General features: G+C 52.7%; 1 protein-coding gene across 10 annotated transcripts in view; it reads right to left on the reverse strand.

Annotated features, from left to right (window-relative positions):
- Window positions 1–23882, reverse strand: part of by (focal adhesion protein tensin) — a 138987-nt gene that overhangs the window by 64271 nt on the left and 50834 nt on the right. For 7 of the 10 annotated variants that reach the window (XM_017911242.1, XM_017911239.1, XM_017911248.1 and 4 more), the window contains exons 3-4: window positions 23324–23432; window positions 22888–22925 (exon numbers count right to left, since the gene is read on the reverse strand). In XM_017911242.1, coding sequence (XP_017766731.1) covers window positions 22888–22925; window positions 23324–23432 — 147 coding nt within the window. Of the gene's footprint in view, window positions 1–296; window positions 486–601; window positions 1261–17052; window positions 17129–22887; window positions 22926–23323; window positions 23433–23882 lie in introns of those variants that run through there. The other 3 variants (XM_017911245.1, XM_017911243.1, XM_017911244.1) reach the window with 3 other exon arrangements.

Genomic DNA, 23882 nt, shown 5'->3' on the forward strand with positions numbered 1-23882 from the left:
TCGTCGACGTGGACCGGCGGGTGAACTGGTTCGCGAGAGAGACAAGTACGAGGACAATGGCGAGAAGAAGCGAAATTGCAAATTAGTCGGGCAGATTACGCGGTGTGCTTTAATCCGAAAGATGCGGCCGTGCCTTCTCGTCCGATCCGACTAGCTCGGAGATGGCGGATCCACGCGCTACTTTCGACGACTCGCGTATCTTATCGGAAATTCGAATCTCTCGACCGAGGTGGACGAAGAGAAGCGTAGAGACAAAGAGCGAGATGGTCGGAGTGATTCATCGCTAGTGTACGAACGCTGAATTCTCGATCGAGCCGAATGCTCGAGCAGCTCTGACTCGTCGGCGGACGAGCAATCGATGACTCGTTCGACTCGCCCCGGCGCGAACACGCGAAAACACGCGAATCGAGGGAGTATCTCACGAGCGGCACGGGGACGGAACTGCACACGCTACGTGCTCTCACACGTATCCACGTAGTACGACTGGCGAGTAGCAGATCGCGGCGCGCACGATCCGCTTCGCCAGCCCGCTCTCTGGTCGCCCGAGTCCGCGATATTCCTCGTAAATATTTATCCATCGCTCCGGGAGATAGATCCGTACCAACGATCACGTAGATATCGTAGCCAGAGCCTCCAGCAGACCTCCTTTATCCGCCCCTGCCCCGCGTGTCCGCGGAGCGGAACAATAAAACTTTTACGAGCCACGTCGCGATGCTAACGACGCAGTTGCCCGATTCGAGGATCGACGGATCGACTTAATCGATTAGCACGTCCCTACGAGTTGCTCCTACGCGTTCGAGGACTCGACTTTAAACGCCGACCTGTCCCTTCGCCGACGCGATTTAATTATCCTGGAACGCTGGTCGCTCGTAAAAGAGAATCGTCGCGAGAAGCGCCGAAACGACGCCTCCGACCAGAGTAATTGGATGAAACGGAGGCCAACTCTGCCGACGCACAGGTTAATCGTTCACGGACACCGGCGGTGCTCCATCTCCGGTTCGACACTCGGATTCGTTGATTCGATGGAATCACTCGCGGCTACCGGAGCGTGGACGAGCATCGGACGACGCGCGAGAGCGGCGCGTAAAGGTCGAAAGTCGCGTAGGACACGGACGAAACGAGCCAAGATCGCGATCACGACACACCGACGCGAACATCGCGCGCTCGAGGAACGCGGGAAATAACGCCGAGTGGCGGGCAACGGTTACGTGGAACTGGCAATTTTCCGCTGCCACGGAAATGCCCGCAGCCTCGAGACCTCTCACGCGACGAACGTGCGCTTACATGTATGCGCGTACCGCAACTGGCCGACCGCGCGGAGATCGCGCGGAACAAGAGAAGCTAGACCGTGTGTCGCATGTGCCGTTCCCCTGACACGACCGACCCTCCTCGCTCCAACCACCTCTTTGTCGTCGATCGCTTCGTCGCCAGTTGCCTCTTCTTCGCCGACTTTCTCGCCGAGGGTTCGCGAGTCGAACCATCTCCTCGCGAGCTTGCTCCCCTCGCTTCCGATCTTCGATCCCGGGTTCCAACGTTGCAAAATTAAAAAATTATTACGCGCGCGACTTCTTTTCCACGACGGTGAATCGACGTCGATTTCGAATATTAGGTTTAAACGCGGGAACTAGCGTGGTTAGGTTAGGTAGACGCTGCTGCTCGGTATTAACCGCCGAGGCTGCGTTCCTCTTTATCGCCGCAGTTATCTTCGCGATTCCCGCAAATATTGTCGTGGCGGTTCACGTCAGGGACACTGCGAAGAAGAGTCCGCGGCTCTGGAACGTGGTCGGGAGGGTTCAGGGTGGGGACGAGACTATAAACTGCAGCACGAGTCCCTGCAGTCGCCGCGATGCGGACCGAACGCCCGCTGTGCTTGCGTAACCAATCGGACCTTGTGCTTGGCGGCAAGAATTATGAACTCGAGGACGAGGAATTGCTCCGGTTCAGGGCTCCGTTCTCGTCCTTTGTGCTCCGATATTTCGCCGGCCATCGCTCGATGGGTGCTTCGCGAATCTCGTCGTGGTTCGTCTCGCCGAGATGGACAAATTCGCGACTCGGTTCTACTCGGTGGAATATTCGATTCGACGCATCGATTCCGCGTTTGCCGAGGGCAAATTTTTCCGATTCGCGAGTTCGAATTCTACCGAGTCGCGTTTTCAATGGGCTGTCACTCCAGATTGATGTAACAACCGGTTCTTGGGTAACTCGCGCACGTTCCATTGCTGCCAATGAAAGAGAACGTAATGCGTTATTAGCGTCTTGGCGGACGTTTTAACAATCGGCCTTCGCGGGAACGGAAATTGCGATAACGCCGATAACCGAGTAATCAAGATCAACGGAGTTTACCGTGGCAGACGTGGGGGATCGTTCAAGTGCAGTCCGCGCGTGTGAATATTAAGCGGTCGCTTCGTGACGAATGTCGGCGCGGTTACCTACGCTGCTAGTCGTTTCTCTAGCTATCGCGGTTATAAAACAGCGACTAGCCCTCGAATAAACGCGATACTCGTTTCACTCGAGGTTTACGACGCGGCACGATCTGCCAAATAAAATTTAGTATTACCATAAATACCGTCTGATAAATATCGAGAGAACAATAGCGGTGAAATACCGGACCAAATAACTGTCCCGCGCCAGCACTGTCATTACCTTTCGAATAAATTTCTAAATGTCGTTAATTCCATAAAATTAGCGTTTCTTTCGTCCCTCGGAATCCTAGGAACGCGGACCAAACCCTTACGACTCGAACCCGACGCTCGGTGTACCTTGTTCGTTGCTCTTTATAGACCGTGGTTCGCGATAGATATCTCGAAGATTCCGAACAGAGCGGTGTTCGTGCAAAGAAATTCATCAAGCAAAGACGCCGGGGAGTAACGCGTGAGGGCCGGAGCCGGCAGAAGAAGGTGGGCACGACACCCACGTGTCCCGACCACGTACAGGATATTCCGGCGCGGACCAAGCGGAAAAAGGCTCCCCTCGCGCGGCCCACGCGCGCGTGTAGCCCGTGATACTCCGGGCCGGTAATGCACAGTCGTTTGCACGAGGAGAACGAGTTCCTTTCTGGCTGTGCCGACACGTGTAAACACCGGCTCGGGGAGGATTGGTCCCAAAGGGTAGACACGCATCATCGAGGCCATCCTTCCACCAGCGGAGGAGCGAGCATCGACCACCGGGCACACGATTATCGTGCAAGGACGCGGCACAATGGAGTCATAAGGAAGTCGCCTCTGAGTTATGAGACATTGTCCACCGACCTGTCTCTCTCTCCCGCGTAATTGCATGCCGATCCGATGCTTCGCGGAATGCAATTTGTTTGTTCGACCGGCTGGAATTCGTCGGGTGTTCGATTGGTTAATTAAAGCCTCGCGAACCAGTCCCCTTGGCCATTGTTCCCGTCGACCAACGACTCCGCGGTGGTAATTAAGAAGCGTGGATGACTTAGGCGAAGTTCGAGATAATACGACGTCGGAGAAAGTGTTATTGGCAGTGGCGAGTGCACCCGTGGGTGCTGTCACTCTCGCAGGACTCGCGATTCGTACTCGGTACTCGGAATATGACCGGTGCGTTATTTTCCCAGTCTCGCAACGATTGGCTCGCGACAGAACTTTACTTGGAAAAGTACGTTTGCCGCTTTTGTTCCTAGTTAAGCTGCATGTTACGTCGCTATCGCTCATCGTAAAGTCGAGCAGCAGTTTTTCCATGAACGTTATCGCGACAATGGCCGGGCAACAGTCGGTGTTTGCACGTGTGTGCGCGTTGTTATTATGACTTGGATTTTAATGCCAACGCGTTTGCTCGAGTTGCTCGTTTTACGAATCAACGACCGAGCTCCACTTCCAACTATACTTTGAAACGTAATCGTCTTTGAAAATCTTTCGTTTCTGTCGTAAATCGAAGAGGAACGAAGCACGGGCTGTCGGTTCGAGTAGAACCAGACTGTCGTGGACGGACGCGGCGCGTTTTTCGTGCCGCCAGCGCGACGCTCGAATGACAGGAACCGAAGAGAAGGAATGCAAACATCGAAGAACACTGTGTGCCTTGGTTATACACACAGCCACGTGGGTGGCAGGCTAAAGTGGGTGGCTGGGCTGACTGGTTGATCGGCTGAGAGCTCGAGTACCAAAGCTGAAGTGTTCACCGTGTTGCGAACACTAGACGAGCCCGTAACCTTTTCGTTTACCATTCTTTCGACCTTCGAGGCGACGAGGTGAACAGCCCACGATCTTGAAGCGGACTACGGTCTATCGAGAATAGCTATCGAACGGTTTACCGACTCGAGATGCTGTTTGTTCGAGCGATTCTCGCGGTGGGCCCCGAGCACACCGTGGATAGTTTCCAAAGTGTTTCCCTTTCGGTTTTCGTCTCGTCGATCGACTTTTGCTACGTTCCCCGAAACTTTTATCCCTCCTCGCACTCCCCTTTCGCGCATCGAGACCGATATCGAGAGGTTTGCTTCGAGATTAGCTCGCGAGACTCTCACGCGACGCTGTTTAGCGAGGATCGCGTATAATCTCGGTACCCGAGTAAGCTTTATGCCGCGATCGATCCAGCAGATCGTTCCGTCCACGGTAACGTTCCCCTCGCAAAGAAACGAGCAACGATATCCGGTCGACCTTAGCAGCCACGATAAAGCTCGTCGTCGATCGTTTAATCGCCGGTCAAAGGCCCTCTTCTCGTTCAATTACGGGATTCGTCGTTGTCTCTGTCGCCGTCGTAGTGGCTGGAATAAAGAATGAATGGATTCTTCGTCGACTCGGTAGGCCGCCTCTTATCTTGGCGGTAGTACAACCGAGCCTTTCCATGTTTACTCCATGATAAGGCGTCGATCGATAAGGGAGTTCACGAGTCGATGTAGATCGTCACACTGGCCCACATACGCGAGAGTCTATGCAAATGGGAGAAATAAAAAGACCACCCCACGCCACTCTGCGGCATCGATCCGCAGCTTCCGAGTAGCGGCGTTTTAGGATGAGACGATCCGACGAATTCTCTTTCGAGAACGATCGAACGTAATCGATCGAGACTCCCTGACCCAATTCGCTGTCATGAATAATAACGAGTGGCCGGATCACCTTTGAGTTACGACTTTCTTCGGCCACATCTCCAACGTTTTACGCGTTAACCCACTTCGATGAGACTGCTGGCTGGCTGCTAGCTGGCCGTGTGAGCTCCACCCGACCGATCCTGCGTTTCTTCCTCTTTATTTTCCTCTCTTTCGCTCGAAAGGTTTATCAAGCGTGCATGCGTCCCTCTGCCACTCGTCGTGGCGTCCATTTTTTCCGACACCTCGGTTTGCATGCGGTCGTTGCAATAAGGAAAGAAAGAACGAGTTCGATTGCACTCGATTGACTTGGCTCGGCGAAGCGTTAGTAGTCGTCTGAAGTGCGAGAAGAAGGAGGCCACTTCGACGAAGGGGTTCTCCTGTCTGGTTTGTCACGATCGATCAGTTATACGGAGTACATAGGTGACGTACGCTTCGCGAATGTCGCGTCGTGTCTTTTTATATCGACACCTTCGCAGTTCTCCCCCACCCCCGGGCTAAATCCATATCTCGTTTCGAATCATGGGATAGGATTCTTATCTCTTCGCCACTATACACCACCGTGCCCGTGTACAACCTTTTTACAGCTGTAACTCTTTTTTTATGACACCTCTGCTGCTCCCACCTGTTTACTTCATTGCCGCAATTCCCCTCCGCTGGCCTTGTATTTTATTACCCGAATTCCTTCCTCCGATTGTCTCTTCTAAGCGTGAAATTTCTCCGAGTCCCAACTTCGTCGCGATTGCGTATACAGTTATCTCGTCCGTTGCATCGAGGATTATCATTTTTTAACGTTCACCCGAGATGAAACAGGATGGACGGCGTTGTCCCGCGTGATACGAGCGACGCGTGCCAATTATCGCGGACAATGCGTCTTCCCGAACGATTAGCGTAATCGATAGGAAAGGTACGACGATTTGACTCGAATCAGCGCTGAAACGGGTAAATCGATACCGATGTACTCGACGTTATTGCGTCAATCGGCTACCTCTGTTCGATGGTTTAATCCGGCATTTCGTTATACAGCGGAAGCTACACCGAACTCGCCAAGCGTGGTCAATATTTTTTCACCAAGCGACCGATCTGTCCTTCGCACTCGAATTTTACGAACAGATTTTTTAGTTTATTTTAGCCATCGAATGAATTTAAAGCTTTTACCGTTTGCCCGTCTCGCTCATCCTCGCGCGCGCCCGCGCGCGCGTATTTTTCAGGTTTCAATCTCTTCCGTCGAGATATTTTTTCACGTTAAATTCGATATTTATTTTATCCGGATAAAAATACGAACCGATACCCGGCTAATGCCGCGATGAACGACACGCGGGATGAATCGGCCTGTTCGCGACGACAGATTCCGTTGTGAACGGTACCTAACATCGATCTGGCGGAGGCTGAGATCTAGAAGAGGCCTGACAAGAAGAAGAGCGGAGGGATGAGAGGTGAGGCCAGGTGAGGTTGTTCGCCGATGTTATGGTAGCCACGGCTTCAAGGTCGTCGGGATCACCACGAGGACGCGGCCGCTGCGCCAATCAGCACTCGCCACAGCCGCGCGGTTCTTTGAAAAACTCTGGCCGCGTGTTACGTTTTTGTTACACGTTCCCTAGCCGCCCGCCATTAGGAACACGACCAACGCTCGGCAAACGAACGACCTCGCGTTTCTTCTCTATCGTTACATCAGCGAATCTCCTCCACCCGTTCAGTAGCCATTAATCTTTCGATGGCTTCTTGAATTATTCAGCTGTTCCAATTGCGAAAAGATGTCCGTTCAAATCCCTTCGGCTATTTCATTTTTCCACCCCGATTTCCCGCAGCCTGCTCTTTCGTTCGCGTTTACCGCTTCCACGCCTCGCTCTCGCGGATAATTAATTTGCAAAATGGCAGAGGAACGATACCGTGGTTGATGGCTGATACAACTATAAAGCGAATGGAATTAACATAACCAGCCGCGAAGGTGAAGAACGAAAGTGAACGAATCGCTTTCTTCGGAACGAACGTTCCAGCGCACGGCCACCTTTTTCATCGTTGTCATTGCAAACGAGCCTCGTTACGGCGGACGGTTTCGCGCCTAGCCTCCGCTTAATTGGCAGGACGAGCCGGCCCAAGGATCTTCACCGCGCCGGTATGAAATTTCTCGCCTTTGGTCCCGGATCGTTGCGCGTCGGAACGCGGGATAATTAATTGTTTTTCAAAAGACAACGCGGCCGGGTTATTATTTATCGCGTACGGAACGATGGCCGCGTTGTAAATAAGACGCTCGCCGCGAGAGGGAGGGAGAGATTTAAACGGGGTTCGGAGGCGAGCGCGAAATAATTCAGACGCTTTACGATTCCTCTCCGCTACTACCTTATGATAACGAAGCATCCTTCGTGCCAGAAGGAGAGACGCGACGAGGCAGAGAAAGAAACAGAGAGAGAGGGAGAGAGAGAGGGGGTGAAAAAAAAAAGAAAAAAAGAAACGGAGGTAAAGAAGAAAGAAAAGGAGGGTCGGAGGGGCGAGATCTGCACGGTTGTAAAGTAGCCGTGTAACAACGGAGGGTATTTTATAACGACACGCAGGCAGCCGTAACGGGATCAGCCGTTATCGTCTCGAAGGATCACCGATTCCGCCACGAGGGAATTACGGTTACGTCAGGGCGCCCTGGACGCCTACGTGTCTTCCAATGGGTGTCCATTCAGCTTCGCGGCGGCGATCATCGATCCGACGTGCGACAAGATGTCGCGGTTTTTCCAGCCGAAAGAGTCCGCCTGGATCACTTTCTCTTCCGGTTGCCGCTGACACAAAAGCCGGCCGAACCGGAGAGAGGTTCGAGAGTGCGTGTGCGAGGAGAGCCGAGAAATAAAGATCGATCGTGCGTTCGTGCCGCCGCGAGGAAACGTCCTGGCAGACACCGTCGTGTCGACCTGTCTCTCGTTAAGACCCGCTTCTTTCCGACCACGAATCGGAGAGTGATAAAGGAGGAGAGGCGAGAGAGAAAGATAAAGGGGACGAGTGGGTCGGAACGATGCATCGTTCGCGAGTTACGTACGAACGTACCGTTCCGATTTTCATTGGTCGCGGGCAATTTCTCATCGGTGCTTCGACAAGTGCGATGCTCGCTGCGATAAATCTGCCTTCGCATTAGCGGGCAGATCGATCTAGAAACCGACGGCAAGGAATTGCCGACGCGAACCACCGTGGCTGTAATAACGTTCAACGTCTCGACGATACATACATCATTGGATAGGTATACCCTTTCTAATTTCCCGGGTGGATCTTTTCGAATTGTTATTAAACGTCGTACTCGGTACCACTTCGTCTTCCATCGTTCCCACTCCTGGGCAAGATTCGAGCGTTCTATCCGGACGTTAAGGAAGGCGACAAAGCGCTGCTCGTGGGCACGAGTGGCCTAAAATCGAGGGGAAACCTAGGAATTCGAGGAGGATCGTCGTTTTCGCCGAGAGCAACGTCTCCGATATCTCTTCATCGCGAGTGGAAAATGGTCGGTATGCATCTGCCGCATCGCGATGTTTCACAGGTAAGACGCGAAGAACTGGAAGGCATCGGACGCATCCTCGGTGGAACGTGGTTAAATCAATTCGCGCCAGAGGCAGACGTTCGACCGTGACAGCCGGCGTGAATCCTCGTACCCGCCGACACTTGTAAACGTAGCTTTAAGGTTACCGAGGGGTGTAGACACGCTACGACAAAGTGGCCGTGGTGTTCGCGGTGTAACGGCCGTGCGGTTACCGGTTTATCGCGCGAGAATGCCTCCACCGGGCGCGGATGCATACAATGAACAACCGGAGGCACGCAAACCGTCGTGAACATAGGCAAACTCGAACGGTTTTCCAACGTAAATTCCAACCCCGTGGGCAACCAACGACGCCCGGCTGATTAATATTCCTAATTACCTATCCCGTCTTCTTCTCGCCCCGCGCTCGTCCTCGAGCCTGGCAATTAGCCTAGGTACCTGGTAAACGCCATAAATGATACCTTCCGTCTGGCTCGTTTAATCCGGCTCTTGTTACGAACGGAGCGCGCGTAGCGTCGATGACTCGACTCGTATCGATCGGCTATCGAGCGATTAAAATAAAATTTCGACGTTTCGCGGTCACTGGTCGAGATGCTCGGAGGCCGGATGCGCGCAGCGTTCCGCCAAGCTTACGGATCATTCGCGTATTTCGTAATGGATGCGATTGCGCGCGTCGATAAGGTTGCGAGGCACGCGGTTCGACGGAAACTAATCTTCGTCGGCTACGGGTCGATACGATTTCTCATCGGCAAACGCCACGATTCCATGCGTTCCCCCTTGGTATCAACGCATTAAGCACGGAGGAGCTAATGAAGCACAGATAGAGAGCGGGCGTACATCGGTAACGACCGATTCCCCATTGATCATTCGCAGAAATTACAAGCCACGGGGGTAGGAATTTCCGATCGATATGGCGGCGGCTGGCTCTCGTTCCACCGTGGCTTGATTAATAATCGTAAATAATCTTGCGAGCCGAATCCCGGCTTTCTTGCTATCTTCATCTTGTCCGTTCGTAATCATTCACCCTCTCGAGTGCCGGTAATTAACGTCAAACGACGTTCGAGCTCGTCACGCTGGATAAGAGAGCTCTTCCTCCGTTAAATCGTTGCACGGGAACCAAGCCGGCTACCAAGCAACCCTCTTCCCTCCTTCTTTCTCTCACGGTGACGCATAGGAGTAACGCGAAAGCTTGGAAACTGGTCGTAGATCGCCGAGTCGGTCGATCGCCCACGCGGATCACCGGCACGCAGGCGAGCAGCCTAATCGATGCGTGTTCCCCGCGTAAAGGCTCGCGACCAGTCTGATTAATAGTCGCAATTATTATCCGGCTTCCCTTCCACCTTCCATCTTCCACCAGAGAGACTTCTCGTTCCTGTTTCTGGCCGCGGAAGCCGGCTACATCGCGATAGGCCCAGGCGTTCGTCGAGTCGAGCGTGACTCGTAATGAAACTTTGTAATTAGCGTCGTATGGCGCTGCAAGGGAGCCACGTATAATAAGGAGCCGACCAAGCATTCTGCCGACGCCGTTTGTTAGGATTCCTTTCTTTCTACGAAGGCGAGTCTAAGCTGGTCCCAACGACGGACAACGTGATATTAGCCGGTGACTAACGGCCCCTCACGGACACGATAGATCGGCGTGTAAGCGGCCAGGTAATAGAGCGATTCCTCCGCCGTCGTTTCCCGACCACCACCGTCAACCGTTCGTTCCGGCAGAGGGGCGTAAGATGCCCGAGTTTCGTCTCGATTTCTTCCGAGATAACTTTATTCGTTTATCGCTGCCCGTCCCTCTCACGCGTGGGAAGCTTCCACGAGATTCGCGAGGAGATGCCGATCAAACCCGGTGTCGAGTTCGACGGTGTAGGTGGAGCGTTTAATTGCCGCAGCTTTTTACATCCCCGTGCTCCCTCGTCGGGCTTTCCGAACGTTCGATTGAAATTAGGTTGGTCGGTTCTATCGAAAGTTCGTTTCGCTATCCTCGGCTCGGAAAGTTGGCTACTTTTTACCGGCGCGGCGTTAAGTTGAAACGTCGGAAATCAACTGGAAGCCCGATTCTTTGGCGGAGCGGAGAGTAAGGAGAAACGATCTCGCGGAGTAAACTTGAAATAATCGAGGGAATTCCCGTGGAACGATCGGTGAAAAGCGCTTCGTCCAACGGTTCTTCCGACGGCTTAATCGCTCGACGAATCGGCGATCGTCCCGGCAGAAAAGTTAAGTACCGAGACTCGCAGAGAAAAAGTTCCGAGCTCTCTCTCTTTAAAGGTAACCGATAAAGTAAGAAAACATTCCGATTGAACCGTTGGCCGTGATTTACCTTTGGCTTTTTATACCCCTCGTTACCCTCGAGCGGGAACTTTTCGCGAGATATATTTTAACGAACGGTAGGTAAAATTATCCGCGGAGAAAACCAAGCGAATCCGAGACGAACGAGACAGACGCGTAGTAGTCGACGTGGAATGAAACGTTCGACTCGAATTGGCCGACTGACCGAAAGGCAAGGCAACCGATGACCCGACACGAATCTCCCCTACGAAGAACCTCATTGGTCGGGAAATTTGACAGCGGACGGACACTGCCACTCCCCGGTGAACATCTAATCGTATTAAATTGTTTCGCAGTCTGCCAATTGCTCGCGCTCCGACCTCGTTCCACGCTACACCGGCAAGCGTAACGCTTAATTTTGGCTCGTCACCGATTAGATGATACCATGTAAATCCAGCTTTCCGCCGCTGAGTGCTTCATTTTGAACTTTCTCTATCGCCTATCCAACGCAATCGCGTTACCACCGCGCGTCCACGAGGGAATCGATAAGAATACGTTGACCGTTTTCGTCCACGAGAAGGGCGAAAATTTCCGGTACGCGCTAATTGGACAACAAAGGAAATTTCGGACGAGACCTTTCTCGAGGGTGATCCGTGATATTTTCTGACCGGATTTTATTTTTCCCGCTCGCTCCTTTCTTCGCTCGGGAGGGAAGTGTTAACGACGCTAATGCATCGACCTCGGTCAGAACGAACCTGTGGCGCATCAATATTCATTAGCGCTTCGTTCCACCGGCCGAATAATTCTGCGTGGCCACGGCCTAACCCACAAACCCACTGTGTACACGCGCGTTCATCGCGCGTGAAGCCGACAAGCGTTTCAAAGGATTCCTTTTCGGACGATTCACGCGATCTCCGTGAACACGTGTTTGCTCGCCAGTCTGGGCTACTTTTCTCAGGTAGAAAAGCGACAGGAACCTCGTACCACTTCGTACCTCGGCGCAAAGCTAACTTTACGTTGTCACTGAAATTTGACTATTTTGGATCGCGCCTCGGAATGTCGAACAACGCCTTCCAACGCCTTCGACTGGTGCGCCAGGGAGCGAGCGAGCGGTATATTCGCGTCAACGTTTGAAAGACCACAAGGATAATCAAATTTTTTCGAGTTTTTCTAATCCTTATTCGAAAGGCGGGCAAATAATCATCGCGCGGTGCCGAGCCAACGGGTAAATTTCGCAAGGCGGACCGTTTGGTCGCGCAATCGAGATCCGTCACACTAGGCTCCGTGACTCGTAGCCGCGATCTACTGGCGTGAAGCGTGCATTATCAATTTATTGCTCGGCTCGAGCGAACTTCGCGTTGCACGCGCCTCGATACGCGTTGCACTTACGCACGCGTGCGAGCAGGCTTTCGACAAAGGAGATCCGTTTCACGCCGAGATACGGTGCATGCCGCCGTCACGCCCACGTACCCGGCTTTTCTGTCCACCGTGAAACTACCGGAATGTCGCAGCTTCGCGTCCGCGACTACAACGGTCGATAAACTCGAGAGCACGAGCGTGTACGCGTTATGAAGCGGTTCGGGTGGCCGAGGATTCGACCGAATCGTCGTGGACCAAAGCGAGCGGACGTGGAAGGGATCTCGAGAGTTGCCGAGGAGCTTGGAAACTCGCGAAATTCCGTTTCGCGTATTCGAAATGCTTCCACCGAACCAATACGATTTCGTCGACGCCGTTTCGTTTCGCGAAATTAATACGCGACGCGAATGAGATAAACGGCATCGTTGGTGAAATTTTCCAGACTCGACGCGAAATACGCTACCTCTTTCGGTTGTTTCGTATTTTTCAATCTTTCGCGAGAGATAAGGTATACGCGAGTGGTAACGCGTAGGCAGGCTTATTTATTCGGCGTAATGTTTATCGAATCTTTCGTACCGGAGAAAAACTAAAGGTACCCCTGGAGAGATTGCGCGACTTTATTTTTAAATAAGGTACCTATATTTCGCGCGCGGGTATTACCGCGGATCGTGCATAAATAAGCACCGCACAGCTGCGAGAAAGACAGGGGAAATTTGTCAGGCAGCGAGCGCGTTAAAGAGAAAAAATTCTGGTCCTTTCTCCGAGGCAAAGCAAACCAACGTCTGAGGAGAAGCATGGCGAATCTTTTTTACCCGCGCGTGCAATATCTCGCGCGAATATCGGGATGATAAAACTCGGCTGTTTGCGCGACAAACGGCCGCCAGGCGACCAAACGCCAACTCGCTGGTATCTTATCGAAATTTCATCCCGCGGAATTAGAATGCTCCGCGGATCGTCTGGACGCGAGTCCGCGTAATGAAGGTGTCTCGTATTTCACCGTTTAAAGCGATCCCCGATTAAATCGATATCGGCGTCGTTTATTCGAATCGACGAGTGCCGCGAACGCTCCCGAATCGGCCGGTTCGAAATTCCACCGGCGATAAATACCATCACCGGACCAACCGGTCGAATCGAATTCGATCGGAGCAGAAACGCGGCTGTGGTTCGCCGCGAGGCGAGAAACCGGCGCGTAATCGACGCTGATTCCTTCCACCTTTGCGAATTTATCGCGTGGGCCGATTAGGGAATCGGCCGAAAATTCCACCGGCCGGTTTCGCCGATGCGCGACCGGTGTCGTCCGCGCGATGCCGACTGTGGCCAATCAATTTTATGCAAGTCGTTTACGAGCTCCTTACGAGCCGTCCACACGGACCAAACGACGATTCCGTCGGAGTCGCGCTCGTAAAACGTTATGGCTGGTAATCCGAGGTTAACTCGACAAAAACCACGGGGATCCACCCTCTGTTTGGCTCCCCTTGTCCTCCGTGGTTGGTCCTTGTTTCCACCTTGTCGTCCTTTTCCCTCGTGCGCGCCATCCGCTACGCGGAAGTTTCTCGCGCGAGGAAGCGAGCGTCGGTGCCGCGAACCGTTCCAAGACTCGGTGAACCGGACGACGTGGGAACGATTTTACGATCCTTTAAGAGATGCTGGCGAGGAGAGAATTATCGGTACTTTTTACGAACCCGCGGCTTAGCGACAATGTTGGCGAATTAAGAGAGACCCGTGTTCGGCTGGTTCTCATCGACGCGGGTCGGGGTTATCGCGACGATTTCGTGCAATAAGAGCGACGAAGGCGTAGAATCGTAGCTGGAAAGTTTAATACCGAAGATAACGGGGGAATTTGTTACGTTGTTTTGCCCAGAGACAACGATACGCGAGCCCGGGGAAGGGAATTATCGGACTGTTTTTCGAGCAATAAGAACGCCTGGAAAGTCTTGCCGCAGCTGCGAGAACTTTCTTAAACCCTATAATGCATCCGCGAATCCTCGCGATATTTCGAGTCGGCTTCCAGTTCTCGCCGAGTTTCCCCAACTCGGACGCGGCTGCAAGTTCGGCAGGGAGATCTTATTCCCTCGGCCGTGGAGGAGTAACTCCTCGCGTCTTCCCTTCTTGCCACGACCATCGCGAGAGGCTGCCGAGGACGTAGACGTCGAGGAATTTCGGGACCGTGCTTCGCGTCACGAGAGATCGCGATGACGCGGCTACTATATTCGGCGAACGAGGATCTCCCTCGATCCGCGCGAGAAGAAATCTTCGCTCGATCTTATCCGCGCGATCGTTCGAGCTCCGACGAATCCCCGAACCCGGCCACGACTTTATATTTATCTCAAAGCCGCCGAATCGCGTGTATCGATCGATGCGAAATCGCGTGGACGAGTCCGGGTGAATCGACGCGCGTGTAATAGGTCGATGGATCGCGAAACAGACGGGCGTGGGTCGTGATTGATTCGCGAGTTTGATTTATCGATCACCGGTTCAGCGCCACTGTTAATAAGCACGCCGTACCGTGTACTCTTCGCGAAATTTCATGAATATTTCATGGGTCTGCGGAACTTTCGACTAGGTGTGTTCAAGTGGCCCCGTCAGATCGCACGCCGCGTGAAACGTCCCGTTGTAATGTACACAACGAAACGAGAGAGAAAGAGAAAGAGAGACAGAGAGAGAGAGAGAGCGGGAAGAGAGGAAGACCTCTCGGAATTTCAGGGAAAAGACGCATTATGCGCGACCTTAAAAGCTAGACCGCGATTCTCGGAAGGACAGTTTCGGCTCGTTTGCGAATCTCAATGCCGCAGTAAACCTTCACTGACCTCGACGACCGAATTTCTCGCAGAGTTTGCGAAAAATAGGCACGTATGCGGGCGTTCTGCCTTAAATCGAAGATTAGAAGGAGGGACGATGGCGTGGAACGAGCGAAAGGGGTAGGGCGAAGAAGATGAGGGCGCATCGAATGAACGGGCCCGCCTTCGTTCGCGGTAATTTGTGCTCCAGCTCGTTTGCATGCCAATTAATTGGCCATGATTACGCGAGATTAATGGCGCCACGTTCGCTGCGGCGAATTAAAAATCGCCCATCCTCGGGGCCACGTGCACGCCCGTTACCAAATTTCCACCTTGCCATTACCGATTCTACCCTCGTCCCCTGGCCAGGTAAATTACGCGTCAATTTTCCCGTCTTACTCCGAAACCGCGATAGATATTCGCCATCCCGACACGCGTTTCCGCCGATAAAGGGATAAATTCCGGAAACGGTCAACCCGATTTTGTGTCGAGGAGCAAACGAGCGAGAGCGGCTACGCGAAAATCGCGACACAGATAGCCCCGGTGCCTGCCGCGCAGGAAGCACGATTATCGATGTGCGGCTCGCGAACCACCGTGTACCTTGGACAATATGCAGGGAAAAAAGCAACTTCGCCTTTCGATTTTCACCGGTTGCGTGCGAAAAAGAAGCTCGGCGAACGCTTTTCACTCGATGGCTGGCGTTTCGCCAGCGAGACTCGCCATTCGAGTCGTCCAATCAATCTGGCCACATGGAAAAGACGGAAAGCCCATCTGGCCTCGATATATCGAACATGGTCGCTCGACTATCGAAATTTCAAACGAGCATCGTACATAGTCGAACGATATCGCGAGAGCACGCCGCTCGCTTCGACGTTCCACGCTATCTCTCTCCGATAATTAAAATTGCCTGATACGGATACGGCTTTATCAGCGGTATTTACGAACAATTACGGTTAAATAACGCAATCGTTGCTGCTCGCGCGAATTAACGCGAAAATTTTGGTAAGCGCGAGCAAACGCGTTCGGTAACGCGATCGACGTAATTCCAAGTTAATTGCCACGGTATTCCGTGTACCCTGGCAGACGCGTGGAAATGGTACCGTGCGTGGTTTTACGCGCAAACAGTGAACCTTATCTTATCACCTGTGCGTCTTATCTCCTCGCTCTTTCCGTCTTCCTCTTTTTTTTTTTCATTCAAACAAAACTCGCCCTAGAAATTGCGAGCTTTTCGCGCCGAATATCACGCAAATCCACGAACGTCGCGCGGGTGCCCTCGATAAACGCGAGATCGATAAAAACGCTGGCCATTCTTACGTGTTCGGAAGGCGAATTAAAAATAAGCAATAAACATCGGATTACGGCGCGGAATAATTGTTTCGCACGATGAAATTCCCGATAAGATATTCAAAACCTCGTCCGCGATCTGAATTGGAGAAAAGAGTTCAGGATCCAGGCACGTAACCGCATAGTACGCGTTCGAATTCGTCGCAAAGTAGAAAGTTGGTGCAAGTAGCAAGTGTTATCCAGAATATCTACGAACCAGAAACCTCGGACACCGTCATGCAAGCCACGGATACATAAGACGTCGTCGTGAACGTCAAGAATTCCACGTCTTCGCCGAAGCTACGTATATGTGTATAAGGGCTCGTGCACACTAACGCGATAAAACGGGCAATTCGGCTCGAGCGTTTCGGTAAACCCCTGCGAACCTCTGAACCGTCTACCGTCTTCCGACCGAGGGTACAAACTAGCCTGTTCGATCGCGAAATCAATTCCGCGCCTACAACGATAGCGAATCGCGACTGGAACGCGTCCTTTCCGATTCTCGTCGATTTCCATCGGTTTCTATCGTCTCGGGATTATCACCCGCGCAATGATTATCGAGGAATTGCGCGTAAAACGCGACGGGGGCAGATCTTGAGTGCAGCTCGTATCGCGTTGGCCTTCGCCGATCCGTGGCGCTGTCGGTGTGCACGAGCCCTAAGTCCGTCGCGCGGCGAATTTAGAACGCAACAAGAAGAAACCGCGTGCGCGCGGGCGACACGGCCAAGAAACGGAGGGAAAAAAAGGCCAGGGAAGGAGGAAAAGAAACGTTGGACGGAACGCGGCGCAAGTACCTCATTGGTGGAACCGTGACCGTTCATCTTGCCGTCACCTCTGGTATCCCATTACCGGTCTGCGGCGAAACGCTCCAAGGATCGTTCACCTTCTCGCATCGGTTCTCGAAAATGGCGCATCTCACTTCGTTCGTCCTTCGTGTCCCTCTCGTCCGCCACTCGACCAGCTCTGCTCCCTCGGCCACACGGGGAACGCGCACAATTCGTACCTGACGGACCACTCTCGATTTTCGTTAGGCTGGTCAACGCCGGCCAAGGTCACGGCACGATCCACGCCGCTACTAATTTCGCCCGAGTGTCCCTGGGTTCGACGACCCACCTCCCCATCGCTTCTTTCTCGCGTCCCTCGTCCGCACACCACACGCTTTCAGGAATTTTATCAGCCAGATCGATCGAGACGTTCGATTATCCAGCCTCTGTACCGCTCGACACTGAAATCGTCTCCCCGAGACAGCTACGTACACCTTCCTCCGCGCGGAGGATCGTGGATCTTCTGGCTCGCGAGCACGTCACTTCACCACTTCACCGGTTCTAAAGGGTTTTGACTCGAGGTGTCCGGCAACGGTGCGATACTCGGATTCATCTCGACGGGTTCCGAATGTTTCTGATAAGTAAACGTCACGATGGAGAACACTGCGGGCTCTATCGGCGAATTAGACTCGGCGGAGGAAGCTGCCGGCGATCGGATACGAACGATCTCGAGATAGGGTCTCGAGGGGTACGACGAGCGGACGATAGGATCACTGGTCGAATTTCGACGCGGTGGATCGCGATGGTTGGAGGGAAAGAACGGGCGAATATGAATTTCTCGATGGATCGAGCACCGGCGACGAATCGATCTTTCCCACGTCCTTCGCGTTGGAGCGCTGTTCGCGGACTGGAGAGCTCCGCATCGCGCGTGCACGGAGCCCATCGCTATCGCCGCAGGTAGACACCCCACCAAATACACGGAGACCGGCAAGAAAATTTGTGGTCGAATCTTAACAACCCGCTGTTACACCGACGACGTTAAGAATTATATACGAGCACTTCCTGATTTATCACCGGGCAACACCGTCGCGAATATATTTATTTCGTAACGTATAGACAACGCGCGTTATTTATCGCGCGTTCGTTACCGCCGTGAAATAATTCACACTTCGGCGGCGTGCAATGCGTCCGATAGTTGGAACGCGATGCCCGGGGTAGGGGATGAGAGAAAATTGGATTTTCAAGGAAGCTCGTTAACCCTCCGTCTTACCTCGCGACGGCATACGCGCGCCTGGATTATTACGCGTAAACTCCGAGCTTTTCTCTGAAACTTTACGGTTAATCGAGGCGGAAACTTTCCTTCCACCCACTCGATCCGACGTGAAAATTATTATTCCCCCGACCGATAGCGGCGGTCACCAACACCGCGCTGACATCGCGATTATGCAACGGCCGACGAGGGAAATAATCTCGACGGGAAATATCGCGATTCGGATATCGCGCAGTCAACGACCTATGGCGTCGCGAAATGGAAGTTTAGCGTGATCGCCAGGTAGAACGAGGCGGTAGAACGGGAAGGGTAAGGGATAATTCGTTGCATAACGGCAATAAATCAATGGCAGAGGAGCACGGACGAGCGTGTCCCCGTAAATTCTGCCTACTTTCGCGACACGCCGCTCAATCACGGAGGTTATTAGTCATTAGCCGGCGTTGACTGACCGCCGAGTCAATGTCACGACACCGCGACTCCTTCTTTTCGTTCGTCACATTTATCCGGCGTCTCGTCTTACCGAGTCTCGATCCTCGTCGCAGATCCGTTCCCTTCTCGTTCGATCAATAGCCCCGACCCCGCTCCGAATCCCGTTACAGCCCTCGCACGCGATCGCATCGATTTTCCTTCCGCGATTCCGAAACGTATGCGACCGGCTGGCTACGCGAGGTGATTACTCTTGAAAATCTACGCGGGCAGAGACGGTACCGCGACGGATGTCTTTCACCGGTGAAGTCGTTTCCAGTGTAGCCGAGCAGAGGCGACGTTTCATTCGTTAACTTTGAAAACCGTTTCGAGTTTCCTCCGAATTTCGAAAGCATTCCGAATCCACGTCGTTGCGTTCCCTTTAACCAAGACCTCAAGTACCCCGAAGTAGAATGAGACGGTGGAATGTCAGACTCGTTTCTTCTCGAAACGCATGTGGCGTGTAACCGAGAAGCAGGAAGAGGAACTATGATCGATGCATTGTCCCGGGATTGCTTCGAGTTCTCTACACGAACGGAGTTTAGATCTAACGTAATTTAACTCTGATCAAAGCTCGCGTTCCGGATCTCGATGCTATTCGCCAGGGTATCGTAAGGAAATGCCGATTTTCTTCAACACCTACTTCGCGTGTTCCCCTTAATCAAGCATCGTCCGCTTTAGCCCGATCCTCCGTGTTCCTCCTATTCATCTCTGTTTCTTAAATCAACACCGGCAACAATCCTGCATTCATCGCGAACAAGGGTATCAAGGTGGATCATATCCGAGCTGCTGATGATGCATCAGCTCTCGCAACGCGCGCAACGTCGCGAACGAAAATAAAGAGAAAGGAGATAAAGAGACGATGTATCAGAGGCGTACCAGCCGACCTCTCTCTAGCCCTGTCCACGGAAACAATGGCGCACCGGTAATCCTCGACTTGCTTCCTTTAGACTCCATTCTTCGCTTTGAAAATTCCTTCTTCTGGCTTCTCTCTGTGCGCCGACCCCTCTGAATTTTCATACCGCCGTCTCATCTCTTTCTTCCTCCTACCGACCTTTCCGCCTTCTCTGCTCTTCCTCTTCGTTACACGGCGGCATCGCGCTAGTCGCAAAGGAACGTCGAGCAACTTAATATCGACGTTGCACCTGGGCGTGCATCTCGACGATCGAACCTCGAGGAAAGAAGCAAGAAAGCTACGAGGAAGGAAGAAGAAGGGGAAGAAGAAGAAGAAGAAGAAGGGAAGGAGAAGGTGGAGGAGGAGGAGGTGGAAGAAGGAGGAAGAAGAGAGAGAAGCGGGACCAAACGTTACCCATCGCCTGGTTTCCCCGGTTCTTGCCGGCTGTTTACAATCTTGGAAGGCCGAGGTGGTGGTACACGGCGTGCTAGCACCAGGTATGGTAGCCACGGGTTTCGTACTTGGCGAGGACGAGATGTGACCACGGTTTACAACGGTGGACGGTCGATGCACCTCGCGACGCAGCCCGTTGCAAGTAAGCTTCCATCGTGCATCCTGGTGTTCCAAGGAGGCTCAGGCCACTAAAAGGGCTCGGTCGTTGGAGCTTAGAGAGCTGCCGGGCTCCTCCCTCTTCGTTGCTACCGGTTCACCGCAGAGATCACCGGCCACGGAGAACAAGGGCGTTCTCAGGAGTTCGGCCATCGGAATTACCTAATCCGTGACACTGATCCTTTTACGCGAATCGAGATCCAGTCGCGGGACAATCGGGGAATAAACGTTGATCGGCAACCGGTTAACTTTGGTCACGCTTCGCCGAGGGAAGATTTACTCCGACAGTCGGATGTTCGGCGAGTCGACGGTGTCGAAGAGTTTCGCGATAGCCCGGAGTTGGTCGACGGAGTAACGCGGGCCCCAGTTTCGGCGAATTTCGTGAACGAAAGGCCGCTCGAGGAAAGAAGGAGAATCGTCGCGACCTTCGATGTCAAGGAAACATCTGGCCTCTCCATATTCGACGAACGATGTCGTTCGTTAGCTCGTTCCAGTGGTTCTCAGCCTCCGCTGCTACGGGGATTTCGAGAGAAAAGGCGTTACGGTTAAATCGTTACGATATCGATATCTGCTGGCGCATACCGGGGCTATCTCGCGAGATAGATGGCACGACTCGTAATAACGATACTCTTGATACACCTCCACGGTAGCGTCATTACGATCCACGAGATTCCAGACAATCGTACCGTTTGATAAATCTACGGTGCTCCGAACGACGAATGTTTAGACGTCGTTGGATATGAAAAAGGTTTCTCCTCTGATGGTTCTTGTCCTTGGTCGTTTCGGGACGAAGAAGGAAAAAGAGATCGTTTCTCGGTATCGCGAGTCCAACAAATTACATCGCACATACGAAGGCTGATGTTCCACGATACCGGGAACTCGAGTCTTCTAGATGACGCGACCACGTGACAACTCCTGGAAGGAACCGCGAGCAGCCTCGAATTTCAAAACGTCCAGGAGAAACGTGACCTACGCGGAATTCTTCTACGGAACGAACGGACCGGTTGCTTTTGTGCCTCCGCGAAAGGGCAATAAGCGTTCGTGCCGAGGTCCGTAAACTTTAATAAGCCTAAATCTCCAGGCGATCCACGCGATCGCGAAACATAGGAAGAAGATGAACGATTCGATAATCCTGCTAGGGTGGCATGTATCCGATCGTGCATCTTCCATTAGCCTCGAATGTTTCTACTCGTTGATATCGGGAAATGCCTTTCGAATCGCCAATTAGACCGGAATTGTAATCTTTTTTACCAGCGCTCGATCCAACTGGATATTCGAGTGCACCGACTGACTTTCCACGGCGATCGTGCCGGTAATCCGTCCAAACGATCCCACTAATTAAACTTAATACCGTCCGTCCATCTCGTTTCTTTTTGCCCCTGCCCCCTCTCTCTTTCTCTCTCTCTCTCGCTCTCTCTCTCTCTCTCTCTCTCTTTCAGATCGAAATGTCATACCAGTCTCGATCGCTAATTGCCCGGCAATGGTGACAAGCTTTCGGCGAAAGTCACGCGCGAGGGACAAGACTATCGAGCAACGATGTAACGTGTGCCGACTTGTTAAATGTTAATCGCACGAAGACGTATAACGATTCCGTCTAACTTTCACCGTGCACGGCCCTGAACACGGATTCGAACGGAACGGATTCTTCCACCGGTAATGGAAGCTCTCCGCCGTCGAAATAGACGTATCAAAGGGATCGAGCCGACCGTTTTGTTCGCGGTGTGCCACAAAACCTTCGTAACAAACGACGTCTCGCCACTTACAGAAGGAAGTCGTGTGCTCTCCTACCGTCTGAGGCACGTTCTCCTTCACGTCCAGCGCGCGTTCATCCTTCCGTTGCTCTTCGTGTCCACGCGTATCACCGACCCGCGAGTGCCTCTGTGTGCCACGCTCGTGCATGCGCGTATGCGTGTGACCAAGGCACGGTTCCGCGTGCACGTTCTTGGACGTGTGTTCGAGCGAGTGTGACACAGGAGCACTTCAAGATACGAAGAAGGTAAGGTAAGTAAGGCTCGTGCCCTGCCCGGTGACTGAACCCACACCGCGTCTTTCACACAGAGAGGATCGACTCTGTCCCGGGGTCTATTCTCACACCGACGTAACACAGATTCGCCTGGCATCGTGTGTTCGTCGCATCGACAAAGACTTCGAGGAACCGAGAATCTCATCGACCGGCTCCATTGGTGGCGTGCTCGAATTAAGATGCATCTACTAAGTGGGATCTCTCTACGGCTCGGTTCTTCGCGGCTGATCGCTTCCGGTTTCGCGAGCCGAGACGCGTACACTCCGATACACGCGTGGTTGGAAAAATTCTCCCGATGGATCGCAACTCGATGCCTGGCTGCCTGTTCGAGAACGTTTTGTTGGACGTGCTCGGGGCACACGGCAGATTTGTTTGAGTACCAGGAAGTACGAACCAGAACCGTGCGCACACGGTCAGGAGAGCCTCTTCGTGTACGGACAAGGGCTCTCCGGGTATCCACTCTGTCGCAAAGTTTCCGAGAAGACGCTGCCTGATCGCGTACGCTAATTCACGAGAAACGATGTACGAGGGACGATCTAATTGCCACTCGTTCGGTAGAAATCTTATGGGAAACCAAAGTGGAGGGTATGCATCTTCGCTCACCTTGTCCTCGCATGTCTTGTGGCAGATGTACTTGCAAACTGAAAATTGAAAAAAAAAAAGTACTTTAATCGCGCGCTTTCACTCGTCTCGTAATTTCTCGTAACGATTTCTCGGTGAAAATAAAATTTGGAAAACCGAGTCGAATGTCGGTCACGACACGCGCGGGGTTTCGTAACGATTCGAAAAATCGAAAGGAAAAGGGAAAAAATAACGATATGAAAATTAGCAAGGGTAAATGCGCGTGAAAGTTTCCACGGAAGGTTCTGTTCGAGGCTAGACGGAGTGGAATCGATCCACGTTCAAACTTCCCTCCGCTTTTTTGCCGCCGCGAACATGCGCGCCTTTTTTACCGAGCACAGCTCGGACAGAACTACCGACGGGTCCCCTTCGGGCCACCGGAGCGAGCAAACCGTAGGGAATGAACTTATCGACTCACCTCTGCAGCACGACGCCTGTTTGATCACCGCCTGATGGCACAAATGGCACGGTCGCGGTTTGCGCAACTGCTTCGTCCGGAACACGTGACATTGCGGCTCGAACTCGCTCTGAAAGCAATCGAAAGAATGGAATACGATTAGTACGAGCTATCTCTGCTTTCCCGCTAATAAATGTAACGGAATGTCGCGCTTTCAACTTGTCTCTCTACGTGCCACAACAGACACGCTCCCATGCTTCTTTTTCCATGCATTTTTTCATCGAGTTTAATTAGTGGATAAGTACCTCTTCACTGGTTAGTTTCAATGAGGTCTAGACGGTCTAAATGAAGCGCCTGTTCAACGTTGCCTTCGTCCCGACAAAAACTCCATCTTCCACTCGAAATTATTATTCATGAGCCGGCTGGTATTTCAAACCGAACGCGGCGAAGAAATTCGTTCAAGCGGTCGCACGAACGACGGAGATGAACGACGAGAGACGTTGGAGGAGGAGGAAAAGGCAGCAGCAGCATCAGCAGCAGCAGCGGCGACAGCGGAAGGCGAAGAAGACGATGAAGAGGA

This window comes from Eufriesea mexicana, unplaced genomic scaffold, assembly GCF_001483705.2.
Source record: "Eufriesea mexicana isolate 0111107269 unplaced genomic scaffold, ASM148370v2 scaffold124, whole genome shotgun sequence".
Classification (NCBI taxonomy): domain Eukaryota; kingdom Metazoa; phylum Arthropoda; class Insecta; order Hymenoptera; family Apidae; genus Eufriesea; species Eufriesea mexicana.